The sequence below is a fragment of the Peromyscus leucopus genome, chromosome 8b, assembly GCF_004664715.2.
Source record: "Peromyscus leucopus breed LL Stock chromosome 8b, UCI_PerLeu_2.1, whole genome shotgun sequence".
Taxonomy (NCBI): domain Eukaryota; kingdom Metazoa; phylum Chordata; class Mammalia; order Rodentia; family Cricetidae; genus Peromyscus; species Peromyscus leucopus.
Window position 1 is genome coordinate 104,403,525 of NC_051086.1, and position 13,537 is coordinate 104,417,061.

General features: G+C 47.2%; 1 protein-coding gene across 4 annotated transcripts in view; it reads left to right on the forward strand.

Moving 5' to 3' along the window:
* Rptor (regulatory associated protein of MTOR complex 1) overlaps positions 1 to 13,537 on the forward strand; it is a 345,487-nt gene that overhangs the window by 202,451 nt on the left and 129,499 nt on the right. For 3 of the 4 annotated variants that reach the window (XM_028853561.2, XM_037201582.1, XM_028853564.2), the window contains one exon: positions 1,279 to 1,338. In XM_028853561.2, the coding sequence (XP_028709394.1) occupies positions 1,279 to 1,338 (60 nt within the window). Of the gene's footprint in view, positions 1 to 1,278; positions 1,339 to 11,402; positions 11,499 to 13,537 lie in introns of those variants that run through there. The other variant, XM_028853565.2, reaches the window with a different exon arrangement.

Sequence of the window (13,537 nt, forward strand, 5' to 3'; positions counted from 1 at the left end):
CACTGCTCCCCTGTCCTCTAAGCCTACCACTCACAAAGGGTTTTCGTCCTTGTCTCCCTGATCTTTGTACTGAACACAGTGTCTATTGGTGATAGGTGTACATGCATTTTACAAGTGTCCTGGTGAACCCGTTGTAAGGTGCAGGCATCATAACTGGAAAACACACAAGCTGCAGAGTGTCCTAGCTTAGCTCCTGGCTGAGAGAGAAGTAGAGAGCATCATTAGTTTCTACCAGTGATGCTGGGCTGCCTGAGAGCTGCCACTCACTGTCGCCTGTAGCACAAGCATGTGGGCCATTGTCAGTGGGTCAGAGGTGAAAGCCAGGCCCTGCACACTGCACTGAAAACTGTAAATGGAGTCATCCTAGATTGGGGCCGTCTCATGTGCTGTGCTCCTACTGCAGCTTTTGAAGGGGTTACTGCTCTTAATTTTAAACAGGTAGTGCAAGCATTTTACGTTTCTCCCACTGAGCTGCCGCCTTCTTCAGTGCTGTCATTGATCCTGTTCTGCTATGTGCCAATGGTTCTAACAGGAGGGGGAGAAAGATGGCTTCTTGCCTTCTGTCAGCACACACAAATTAGATAAAGCCCTGCCACTTCCGTTCTTGCTTTTGAGGGTGGATTTGTCCACAGATGAGAAGTCTCTCAGCTCTGGCTCCTTTGACTTTTTGATGATTAAAATGGTATAATTGAATCCCTGTTCCTTTGTCTTCTCTAAGTGGCACTTATGTGCCTTGAAGGCATGCATCCACTCCCCAGCACTACTCTCCCCACCCCCCACCCCACCCCCACCCCCGCTCCTCACTTTAAGAAGGAAGAAAGGCAGAGTCAGGGAGTCCAGTCTACTCCAGCAGTTCTTAGCTGAAGCCTTGCTCTGAGTCTCAGCTCCTTGATGCTCTCCAGGGACAAGGCTCCATTAACTGCATGCAGCTGCTGGCTCCAGATGCTGCTCTACAGTCTTGCAGCCTTGGCACAGTGGCAGTGAGGCTTGTTTCTTTTGTTCTTTTTCAGACAGGGCTTCTCTGTGTATCCTGACTGTCCTGGAACTCACTCTGTATACTAGGCTGGCCTCGAACTCACAGAGATCCACTTGCCTCTGCTTCCAGAGTGCTGGGATTAAAGGTGTGTGCACCACCACCGCCAGCTGAGGCTTGCTTCTTAAACCTAAAAGATACCAGTACTGAGGAAGCAGTGTGTTGAAACTTGTATTTTTACTGCTGGATGGTCTTCAAGTTCAGTGTTCCGTTCTTGCCTCTCATGTCCTCTCCTTTCTCTGCAGGTTTTGCATGCAGAAATGTGTTAGTCTGGTGCCTGGAGTCACACTGGATTTGATAGAAAAGTAAGTAAGATTTGAGCCCTGGTGGATTCCTGGGTCTCGAGTGTTTTCTTCTTCCTACTCGTGTCCTCAGAAGTCCCTTATGTTAGTGTGGGGTTCTCCACTTTCCTGTGGATCTGTCCTTTTGTTCTCTGATTGAGGCTCTGCTTATGAAGGTCACACAAGTGTTTGGTGTTATAGGTACCAGCATGGGGCCATAATAAAAGAAAATGATAAGAAGCTCTGTTCCTCTGAATGTTTAAAAGACTGCAGACTGTCTGATGCAAAACAGGGCTGCCCACGTGGCCTTTCTGAAACAGCCAGATTATAGTTCCACTGTAACCTTGTTGTTTTAATTTCTAATGGTCTTATTTAAAAAAAAAAAAAAAAAAGAACCCAGAGCCAGATATCGGGGGTGAAATTTGAAAGATCAGAGACACAGCACAAGCCACAGCCAACCTCACCTCGCCAACTCCTCAACTGATCCTGTTTCCATCAATCCTCACACTGAAAGCCTCTGAGTCCTCACCCAAAAGGATCCCAGCTGAACTGCTTTAGTTCCTGTTTCTCACACCTTATGTACCTTTCTCTGCGCTGCCGTCACTTCCTGGGATTAAAGGAGTATGTGCTCCCCAGTACTGGGATTAAAAAAGTGTGTGCCACCACTGCCTGGCTCTGTTTCCATTGTGGCCGTGAACTCACAGAGATCCAGACAGATCTCTGTCTCCCGAGTGATAGGATTAAGGGTGTATGCCACCACTGTCTGACCCCTATGTCTAATCTAGTGGCTGGCTCTGTCCTCGGATCCTCAGGCAAGTTTATTAGGGTACACAGTATCTCACCACAAACCGCATCTTCTTTAACTTCAGGTTGGTCTTCAGTGTGCTGTGTCTTACCTCCAGCCATGTTACTGTTGAGGGCAAACCCATTCTAGAAATAGCCAGGGTGTGCACAGTGGGAGAACCTGTGTTCCCTCTTGCTCAAAGCCTGCTAAGGTCCCTGAGAAGTCTATCCCTCTCCTGATTTCTCTGCTTCTGAAGTAGTATCTCATGACTCTAAACCTGGTCTGCATTTGACTCCTCTCAACTCATCCTGACTTGTGTCAGAAGTATAGAAAACTTGAGATTTTTGGAACCCCTTATTTTCCAAAATTACTAGATGATTGTTTCCAAGTTGTGATACACAGGAGTATATGTGAAAATATCCAAGGCCTGAAAAGTAGGTGAGAAGAGCAAATCTACCTCATGGATTGCCTAGGAAAGTGCTTTCCTTATGTGTGAGGGAATCAACTCACGATCCTGTGCCAAGAGCAGTGCTGCCGTGCCTTCTTGTGATACATGCTCAAAGTGCAGCCTGCAGGGAAAGTGCAGAGCTGCATGCACACTGATGGCAGCCATCCCCCATGCCCACAGTGAGAAGTACAGTAGGATGTGTTTTCCATGTGTTGCAAACTCTGAATATAAATGCATAAAGAAGCATAAAACTCTGGGGTTGAGGGTATGGATTGAGACACAGTCAGTGTACACAAGGCCCTGGGTTTGATTCCCCAGCATTGCCCAATAAAAGAAGAAAAATGACTCTAGTTTCAGCTGAATAGCAAAATGGAACTTGAAACGGGAAGGAACAATAGCACCATGGGTTTTGACTTTTCTATCTGTAAACAACACACACACACACACACACACACACACACACACACACACACACACACACTACAGAAATGCAGCATCTAAAATACATCTATAGCTCACTCATAGTCATCAAAATGCAGCGAGGACCACTAAAGGCAGTTCAAGGCTAGTGTTTCCTTTTGGGTTTTAAATCACCATCTAAGCTGAAGGGTACACTCATTCACAAACAGTGGATGACATGGAAAAGTAGTGCCTCACCAGTGGGCGCCAGCAGGGCACATGGAAGGCTCAGTAATCCCTCTGCCTCCTTAGTCTTAACAGAACAGTTTAGAAACCAAAGCATGATCCACAGCAGGGTGGGGCTGTTGGTAGACAGTGGGTCTGGGTGGGTAAGCAAGCTGCCCTTAGGCAGACACATAGAAAGTCAGTTGGCCTGGTACAGACCCAGTAGAAAGAGGTAGAGGCCTCTGGTGTCACCAGGACCCTTTTCAGTTATGACAAACATTAACGGTTTAGTGTAGAAGAGTGTGACCTAGGAGCACATAAATGGTGATAGGACCCATGGATGGTGACACGTGGACACATGTCCCCTTTCTGTCTGTTGTGTTCTTACTGCTCACAAATGTTATACGTGTGCCATCAGGACCACAGTGATGCTGCTGCTGAGAGTGGGGGTCAGAGCCACAGACAAGGGCTGGGCAATGCGGAGTCCCGGCCTTTGTTCCTGTATCGGGGCTGTGGAAGACAGATAGACTATGCACTCCCCAGAAAGTCTTCCTGCTATGTCCCCACCCTTGGCTCAAGTCCTTTCTGGAGCCTCAGAGGCAGAGTAATGCTGGAGCTCTTCCCAGGGCTAGTATAAAGGAAGAGTGGTGGGATCCTGTGACCCAGCCACTTTATCCCTGGGGCTTTACTCTTGAAAAGTGAAACCTGAGGCTGAAGCGGTGGCTCGGTGGTTAAGAGCACTTGCTGCTCTTGCAGAGGACCAAGGTTTGTTTCCCAGCATTCATAAGGCAGCTCACAACCGCCTATAACTGGTTTGTGGTATACATACAAACAAGCAGGCACACATACATACACATAAAGTAAAGTATAATAAATATTTCTTGAAAAAGAATGAAACTTGCAGAATAACTCAGATGGAGTTACATGAGGACCACAAAACGCTGTCAGCAAGAAAAGAGAGATAGCACACACAACACAGGTAGTTGCAGAAGCCAGTCTCTAAGAATCAGGGTCAGGTCAGGACTGTGTGAGTGACCAGAGGGACGAGCGAGGAGGTGTCCTGCCTGGGGCCCCATAGAGCCTTCATGTGTTAAAGCCACAGAACTCATGCCAAAAGAAGTCAGTTTGCATGTAACGGGAAAAATGAAGTTAGCCTACATGCAGGTAGCAATGCCCTAAGAGGATATTGGCCAGAATTGCTGGAGCCATAGCAGAGGCGGCATCTGCTGTGGGCAAGAGGACCAGACAAGAAGCAAAGCCCAGAGTAGATCAGGGCCTGGGGAAAGTGGTTTCTTCTGCTTCGTGGGCAAGTCATTTCTCATTCACTATGAGAACTGGCCAGTGAGGGTTAACAAGCAACAGTGGTCATCCTTCCGCCCAGACAGAAAGGACCACAATTCTTTCAGGCATCACTTTCCCACTACCGGCTTTTCTTGTCCTTCCCACCCAGCCCTAGCATTTCCGCTTTCCCAGCCAGCAGAGTGGCTCTTAGGCATCTAGAGGTGAACTCAGAGGGTCCTTTCTCCTCCCCCTCCTGTGACAAGCAGTGATAAAATGTAGGTCAGATGCTAAAACACTAGGTGTGGTGTTTAGTTTATTTTTTATGTGTTTGTGTAGTTCTTGCATGTCTGTATATGTACCTTGTGAATGCCTGGGGCTGGCAGATTGCAGAATATAGTGCAGATCCCTTGTAACTAAAGTCACAGGCAGTTGTTACGTTGCTGTGTGGATGCTGGGAACAAACCCCAGGTCCTCTGGAAGAGCTGCTGGTACTCTTCACCCCTGAGCCATCTCCAGTGCTTGGTTCGCTTGTCTGTTGTTAGGTTAAAGAAGACAAATGTGACGTGTTGTCACGAGGGTGGTCAGGTTTCAGAATGCACCTGTCTGGGAGGAGCTATGCTGAGAGAACATGGACATTGGGTTTTGTGTGACACCACCATGCAATGTTGAGAACTTGTGAATCCAGGCCTAGTGTGAAGCCGAAATGATGATTTCCGAGAAGACTTTGTGGAAGACAGTTTATTGAGATTGATTTAACAAGTCTTAGGTGCTGCCGTCATCAGTGTACGTGTGTTTGAGGTGTTGACTTGGAACTGAGTCACAGGGAGCAGTCTGTTTCAGTTGAAACGGACACACGTCAACATTGGCCGTTTGAAACACTGTATTGCTGCTCTCCCTTGTAGCTTGGCAAGGGTTAAATTGAATGTGAGTGGGTGAATCATATTTATATTTTTATGCCAGGACAAATTACAAACTTGAGAATTACACCACCCTCGGAGAAAGCCACCAGCTACAGCCACTAGATCGAGTTCTGAGATGATAGGTGTTTTTTCACCTTTGCAGTTCGCTTGCCATTTAAAAGAAAAGGTTTTAGGCCTTTTCCCTATTATATTACAGTCCTATAAGAAGGTTTGATTTCTAGGAAGCTGGGCAGCACATTCCTCTGATGGGTCCTGCACAACCCTCATTTCGTCCACTCTATTATTGTCTGAATGTCTCCTTAAAACTTTCCCATTTGAGTTCCTGTGAATTCCACAGCTTGCAGCCTGCTGAAGCTGTTCATGCAGGAATCTCTGCATTGCCCACCTGGTATCTCCATATGCTACACATGGGGTGCCCTGCCTGGGGCATGCTGGCTGGCAGTGTTAACCTGTGCAGGCAGCCCTGCTGGGAGGTTGGTAGCATTGCTGTACCTCCAGAACACGTGTGCTGAGGTTGCAGGTATGTGAAACAGTTGGCATGACTGCTACACTCGGGGTGTTTTCGAGTGACCCACCTCCCTTCTGTGTGCCCACCACAGCCAACAGTTTCTATGCAGTACATGTATTGTGTGCCACTCTACCTCTGCACAGTTCACCCCACCCTTCTTCCTGGTCCACGGGTGTTCTGCAGCATAACCAGTGGAGCAGTAGATGCCAGGGGTACATTTCTATGTTGCTGAGTTCTTACAAGACGGAAGCTTTGACCTGGCTTGCCATAGCCCCAACCTTCTTGGCTACCCTTACTTACCACAGTGAAGAGGCAGCAAAAGAGAGCTGTCTGCAGCCAGGCATCAGGGTATAGAACAAAACCAGGCTTTTATTTTTGCTCTTAGGTTTTCATTCATGTACAGGCTTATGTCCTGTATTAGGCATTTTGAGGTTTCGGCATTCAGTACTATGGAGACAGGAGGCACAGCTCAGTGGTCAAGCACTTGTCTGGTGTGGACAAGGCCCTGGGCTCTACACCACTACAACACATGCACTGCCACAAAGCAGAACATAGAAAAGAGGTTTATGTTAGCTTACCATTCTGGAAACACAAGGTCATGGAGCCACATCTAGTGAGGTCTTGCTGGAAAGGTCTCTAGACTATGCAGTAATAAGACAGGAAGAGTATGTGTGTGGGTACTATAGGTGTCTCCTTTTAAAGTCCCCCAAATTCAACTGTAGGCTCCACCCACTGACCTCATCTAATCCTAAACCCCTCCAGCAGCCCGTTGACCTGCACACCAGATTGGATTCAGTTTTTGTCCTCTTTGTACCTCAAAGTAGGGGCTGATGTCAATCCTTGAAACTTTGGAGGATGTACTGTGGGCATATCCAAACCATAGAACATCCTTCTTCAAGATGTGAGAGGTTAAGGGAAATGTAGCACAGAGTGGAGGGTCATAGAGACCGTGAGCCCTAGGACATGTTGTCAGTGGGAACTGCTCTCCTGCTGCTGCTGCTGCACCTGCACCTGCACCTGCACCCAGTGCTCCAGAATCGAGCGTCTCCATGATGGCTATTCTGGAGGTCACAGCCCATTGGTTTCCCACATATAGTGGCCCTTTGCTTCATCATACATCTGAGCACACGCTGTACAGGCAGAATGTTGGGATCCGTTGGCTGAGGATGAGTCTCTCCCAATATCCCAAGAGTGTACTTGCCACCAGCATGCCTGTGGGCAGCATGCCCTGGCACAGGAGCCCAGGGACACTTTCTTGGAAGTAGGACCAGGGAGCCAAGTTCCTTTATTCCAGTCCTGAGAGCATGAGCAGGCTCCACTATGCTTGGAATATTCCCTAGACTGTCAGTCCGCTTCTCTTGCACAAGGTACCCAGGAAAGAAGGTCTCTATGGTCAGGCCTGCATGCATCACAACACAGTGCCAGCTGATCCAGCTGGCTCCAGAGCCCCAGAACATTTAAAAAGCCTTTTAATATTATTATGTCTTTAGAACTCTGTTGAAATGAAGTGATCATAGACTAGGTACTTGCTACTCTGTTGAACGGTCAGCACTTAAATTGGTTGAGGTCTGATTCGAGGTGCCTAGGACTGCCCATCCCCTCAGAGCCCTCTTGTCCCAGGTGTGAGCAACAGATGGGTTTACGCAGTACATTGAGGGGTACATCTTCACCCCAGCTGCCTTCTTGGCCTGTGCTCAAAACCCCAAGGAGCAAAAGCCTGGCCTTCCCACCCAGGCAGCATGAGTGCTTCTCTTAAAAAATGTATAAATAGCTGATGGTTTGAGAACCATGGAATATTTCAAAATATATAAATTTTTGAGTAGTTGAGAGATTCTAATAAAAACATTTGCACGATATTGACAAAGCTGTCAGGGGAGTTGCTGGGTGAGGTTTGTGTAATTGGCTGAGTGACATACATGGTCACGTGCCCCTGCTCACAGTGGTTAGTCTGCTTTCTCAGAGAGGTGGAGCTCTGGGTTTCCCAAATCTCATTTGCATTAAAGCTGACAGGGAATCCATCATCATCTTGACTCCAGGACCTGACGAATTCCTGTGTGGTTATGGTCTAGTGTCTACCCCTGTATTTTTCTCCAGGTACAATGTGGCCTTCATGCAGAGCATGAACGCTTCCCCATGAGTTCTTGTGGGTTCTGACCTTGGATCCAAATTAATTGGTGGGATAAATTATTTCAGTTACAGTTATCAGAGCAAACAGCGATGGGCTGTCTGTTCAGTTCCTTGGTTTCAGTCCATTTACTCAGTAGCTGCTCATTATTCTGAACAAAATCCTGAGCTCTGTGGATTAGTGAGAGACGGGAGAGGAAAGCCCTGAGCATCAGTGCTCCTAAGGAAGCCCGAATGCACCCTAGAAAGACATGGTTCGAGGATCTGGAGCTATGAAGAGCTTACAGGGATAAATGGATGATAGCGAATGCCTAGCAGCACATAAGCACAACATTAGCGGGGCTTTAGTTAGATCTGAAATTGATTTTTTTTTTTTCCTGGCCTTTTAAGGATTCTAAACATTCATTTGTATACAGTCTTATACTTCATTCGGCTCACACATGGGAAGTCCTTTCTGTTAACACCTGTGTCACACTGTGAGCATGACTTTGGTTCTGGCCCACTTGGCCAATATGGCAAGTTACTCTGCACAGATGGGCTGAGACAACAGGCCTCTGGCTGCATTTGTTTTCTTCATGATAAAAGATCCCAGAGGGAAATGGACATCTCCCCTGGTGCACCTCTCCCTGGCGCCTGCTGTAAGCAATGAAGTAGCAGTTGCACACATATGCTTTGGCCGCGTGTCCTGCCTGCCACTCATACTTCTTTCTTACACCAACCACCATGTTGTGCCCAGGCCTCCGGGGCCAGAGTGCTTCCAGATCAGAGCCTTGGCTGTCAGGGCAGCATTTCACTGAACCTTGAACTATGGCCCCGTGAGAATTGTAGCACCCACTGCAGGTGAGGGCCGCTGAAGTCTCCACAGACCTCTTGTGCTCTTAGGAAGCCAGTTTGTTCTTTCTCATTTGGTGTTGGGGATGGAAGCGAGGACCTCATATATACCAAGCAGGAGTTATACCATGGAGCTGCATGCTGGCTGGAGATGGTGGGGACCAGGGTCGGTTTCCAGAGGTTGCCTTACTGCTGTGTTCCAGATATGGTTTCTCAGGACACCATTGTGGCTCCACTGTAGCCTTAGCAATTACCTGCAGATGGCACAAGGCACGTGTGGTGGGTGTTCGTTAACTTTAGTGTCTTAAAGCTGGGGAAGGTATCTGTTTTCCACTAAGCTGCTGTGTCTGGAAGGAAGAGCGAACTTCCTCGAGCCCCCTCCACTGATTCTAATTATCTGTGCTCACCTATTGCCTGATGAATAAGCCTGTTGCTGCCGCAGTGCATATTTATATTCTAAATCCTTTGAGAGAGTGGCAGTAAGATCCATGCTTGCAAATTAAGGGACATTTTTCAGCCCTGAAACAAAGTAATGAAACGCTTAAACAGTGCTAGAAATATTAGGGTTCTCAGAAAGCTCCAGGGATCCTACAGATGCTGAACCTGTTCCAGGAGGCTGTTAGTTAGTATTCTGATCACTAGAGGCACAAAGTGTACAAAAAATTATTCATGATTAACATCGATTGTGTAAACACGTGCTCTAAAGAGCTAACGGCCGCGTCTGGAGCAGCACAGCAGCCAGTGGTGTTCCGCGGCTTCAGAAGCTGCAGGCCACTTAGCCTCCAGGTGTCCCCTGCCCAGGGGCTTGATTCTGCATTTGAAACTTCATGGCTTTTATCACATTCTAAAATTGCGTTTGCTGAATACCTGCTATGTATCCAGTCCTGTGGTGAGGGCTTTGTATGTATCACCTTCCCTTTTTTTTTTTTTTTTGGTTGGGTTTGTTTGTTTGTTTGTTTGTTTGTTTTTTCAAGATAAGGTTTCTGTCACGTTTCTAAAGGGCCCTTTGAGGGTGAGTATTGTCATCCACCTTTTTTTTTTTTAAGATTTATTTATTTATTATGTATACAGAAGAGGGTGCCAGATCTCATTATAGATGGTTGTGAGCCACCATGTGGGTGCTGGGAATTGAACTCAGGACCTCTAAGCAGTCGGTGCTCTTAACCTCTGAGTCATCTCTCCAGCCCTGTCATCCACCTTTTAAGAGCCAGGAAAATGGAAATGCAGAGTGGGTGTGTCCGGCAGTTTACCTCAGTGGGCATCTGAGCCACGTCCTGTTCTTCCCTCAGTGTCCTCACTCAGGAATGTATGTGGGCTGCCCAGATAAACTCATAACATTGACTAGTTTTCAAAAGTATCATTAAAAGATACAGGCTTGGTTTTAAAAGTATGATTTTTTTTTTCCAATGCAGTTGTAACATCTGTTTATGGTGAAAAATCAGCAATTGATCAGCATGCATGGATCACCAATCCTCTGAGAAATCAGCAATTGATCAGCATGCTCAGGTCATGATTCTCTGAGTTACAGCTCACTGGTGCTGGTTCAGGGTGGGTCAGGGGAAACAAATGCCCAGGGCCTGCACAGTGGAGAGGAAGCCAGTCGCTAGAGGGAGTGTTGGGACACTAACAGACAGAAAACTGGATCGCTGCCTGCCACCCCGAGGCCTCGCCCTCCCAGCCGCCTGTGTCTATCACCTCATCTCCAGGTGGTCACTCCTGCCCTGGCACCTTTTATTCAAATTCCTGTAAAGGCAGAGAGAGGGCAGGGGAAAGGCACCAGTCACCTCTGTGCTGACACACCACTCCTACAAGGAGTTCCATGCTTTGTTCTGATGGGCAAGCACAGAAGGAGACTCAGTACTGCACTGACGTCAGAGATGAGTCTTGGAGAAAGGATGTATGGAGGCTGCCATGGGTGCCTCCTACCCATGCACTGCTTCCATTTCCTTCACCATGAGACCAAAATACTGGCCTTTGTCATCAAAACAAAGGCCTACGTGCCTCAGCACGATGCCTATCAGCTCTCGCTGTGGCACTGACTTCATTTCTGCCAGCTCAAGAGTTTGGGTCCTAAGGAAACCAAGTGTGCTGGGAGTGTGCTTGGTTTCTCGTTGAGTACTGCTGCCAGACAGCACAGTCAGGCCACAGCGAGGCAGAGCCTGTGCCACCCCTGGAACGCTTCACCTACCTTTCTGGTGGCAACTCCTGTTTAACTAAGCCTTGACTCCTGCCTGGGCATAGCTGTTGCCTGGGAAGCTGCTGGTCACTGCAGTCACATGGCTGTGAAAGCTAGCCTCTCCTCAGCTGGCACCTGTACCAGATGCACACACACACATCCCTGTTGTCTCTGCTTTTGTCTGTACACAGTGCTGTTACCTTCCAGAGTTAGTTCGATTACATTAACCACGTTCAGACCTTCTGATGACCCCTGTTCCTTCCTGTACCTCAGAGCTCCCATCTGAGCTCATTTTTCTTTACCTTTAGTGCACATCTGCTAGTGAAAAAATTCTGTCATGTTTGAAAATGTTAAAATTTCCCCTATATTTGTTTTCATGATTTTAGATCAACATTATCAAGAGACTATCATTAAAATACCCGGAGTTAACTATGATTTGATGAACTTTGACAGATGTACGGTCTCCTGGAACCACTGCTACCAGCAGGGTGGGTCTGCGATGTTCTTACCTCACCCTACCCCATTAACCCTCCTGACCCCCAAGCCCAGGTCATCTTGGGTCTGCCTTCCCATATGCTGGAGTTGGCTTTTCCAGAATTTCGTGGAAGTGGAGCTCTTGGAAGTGTGTATGGGTTCTTTGATAAGTGTAGCCTTTGACATCCACACAGGCTTGGTGCATTGGTGCTATGTTCCTTTTCTGCAAGTCACATCCTATTCTGTGTCAGTTGGTTTCACCCACTGGTGGATCATTTTGGTTGTTATGCTACAGTCAATCATCTGTGGTCATGTGTGGAAATGTATGTTTATTTCACCTGGATAAATATCTGTGTGTGGAATGGCTGGTGATGTGGTAGGTGTGCATTTAATACTATAAAATAAATCACCTGGCTGTTTTCTATCATGGTGGACCATCCTTGCAAGTGTGTGAGTGTACTACCATTCTGGGTACGTGTCCATTCTTGGTGACCTGCATTGTCCATAGTCAGAGCCTTGTATTGTTAACAATTTTGGAAAGTCTGTACCTTGTGTTTGGGTCTTCAAAGCAATCCTTCAAAGGGAAGCTTTCATTCTGGTGAGATCTGACTTCATAGCCTTTTCTCTTATAATTTGTGATTTCTGTGTCCCAGACAAAAAGTCTTTGCCTGACTCTCCCAGGGCTGTTGACCTTTCTTCCTAAAAGTGTTACAGTTTTAACTTTGTTTAAGTTTATGCTCCATCTTAGGTTAATTTTTGTGTATTGTGTTCAGTTCTGTTCAAAGTTCTTCTTCCTGTCTGGTCATCAAATTTCAGATCATGGACGGGTGATCTGTGATGTACAACTCCCCTCTGTTGATCTGTGTCTGCCCTTTATCTGTACCACTATCTTCATCAGTATAACTGTAGTTTAAGGCTTGTTTTTTGGTTTTAGGTAGTGAAGCCAGAGATCAGCATTGGATTTTTTCATTAGTCACTTTCCACTTTAATTTTTGAGATAGTCATTGACTGGAGCTCCCCATTCCGGTTGACTAACTAGCTGGCAAGACTCTGGGATCTGCTGCTGCTGCTGCTGCTACTCCCCCCCTCTCCCTCCCCCTCCCCAGCAGTGGAGTTACAGATGGGCATTGCTGTACCCGATTTTTATATGGGTGCGGTGGGGGCGGGGGCGTCAGACTTCATGCTTGTAAAGCAATTGCATTGCTCCCTGAGCCATCTCCTTGCCCCCTCGTGTGTGATTGAGAACTGTGCCGTCCTCTTGTTGCTAGTTGTGGTGTTGAGTTTCAGGAGTTTGGGGTGCTACGACATGTGGCTGGGCTGCAGACATCCGGCATTGCACCTCCTTGTATTTGAGCCTGCTGTGTCCTTCCCATGGCTTTTCTGAAGAGAGCCATGTTGAGTATGATGGCTGTTTGCACATCTAGTTCAGCAGCTCCTATGTGTCGACCGTTTCTGATTTACTGACCTTTTCTCGTTTGACCTGTGCAGTAAAGTATGAGGGAGCTGAGCGTGGGCAAGATGGGCCAGGCAGACAGCAGATGGGGGTCCAGAGTGGAGCAGGAGCTTGACACCAAGGCCTGTACTTCGGCCATGCTGTCCTCTGACCTGCCCTGCTCTTCTGACTGGTCACCGGTGTCCCAGCTATGCACATAGATACTCACTGTGCTTCACTGTCCTTCTCTAGTGCTCAACTGGTCTTCTGATAGCACTGTCATGTGAGGACTGCTTTTTCCTCGGTGCTTTGTAGTTTTAACTGTACAGGTCTTGTGTTCTTTTTATTAGTGTCAGAATGTTTAATTGTGTGGTTGCATATAGAAATGAATGAGTTTTGTGCAGCGCCCTTGTTTCCTCTAGATTTGCTGAACTGACTTACTAGCTCTGGTAGTTGTTTTGCAGATTCCATAAGATCTGTATTTATAATTATGTCATCTGCTGGTACATAGAGTTTGGCTTCTTCCTTTCCAGTTTTTGCATCTCTTGTTTCTTTTTCTTATTTGATTGAACTGTCTAATGCCTCTAGTGCTGTGTTAAATGGAAAGAGTGAAGCTGGGCG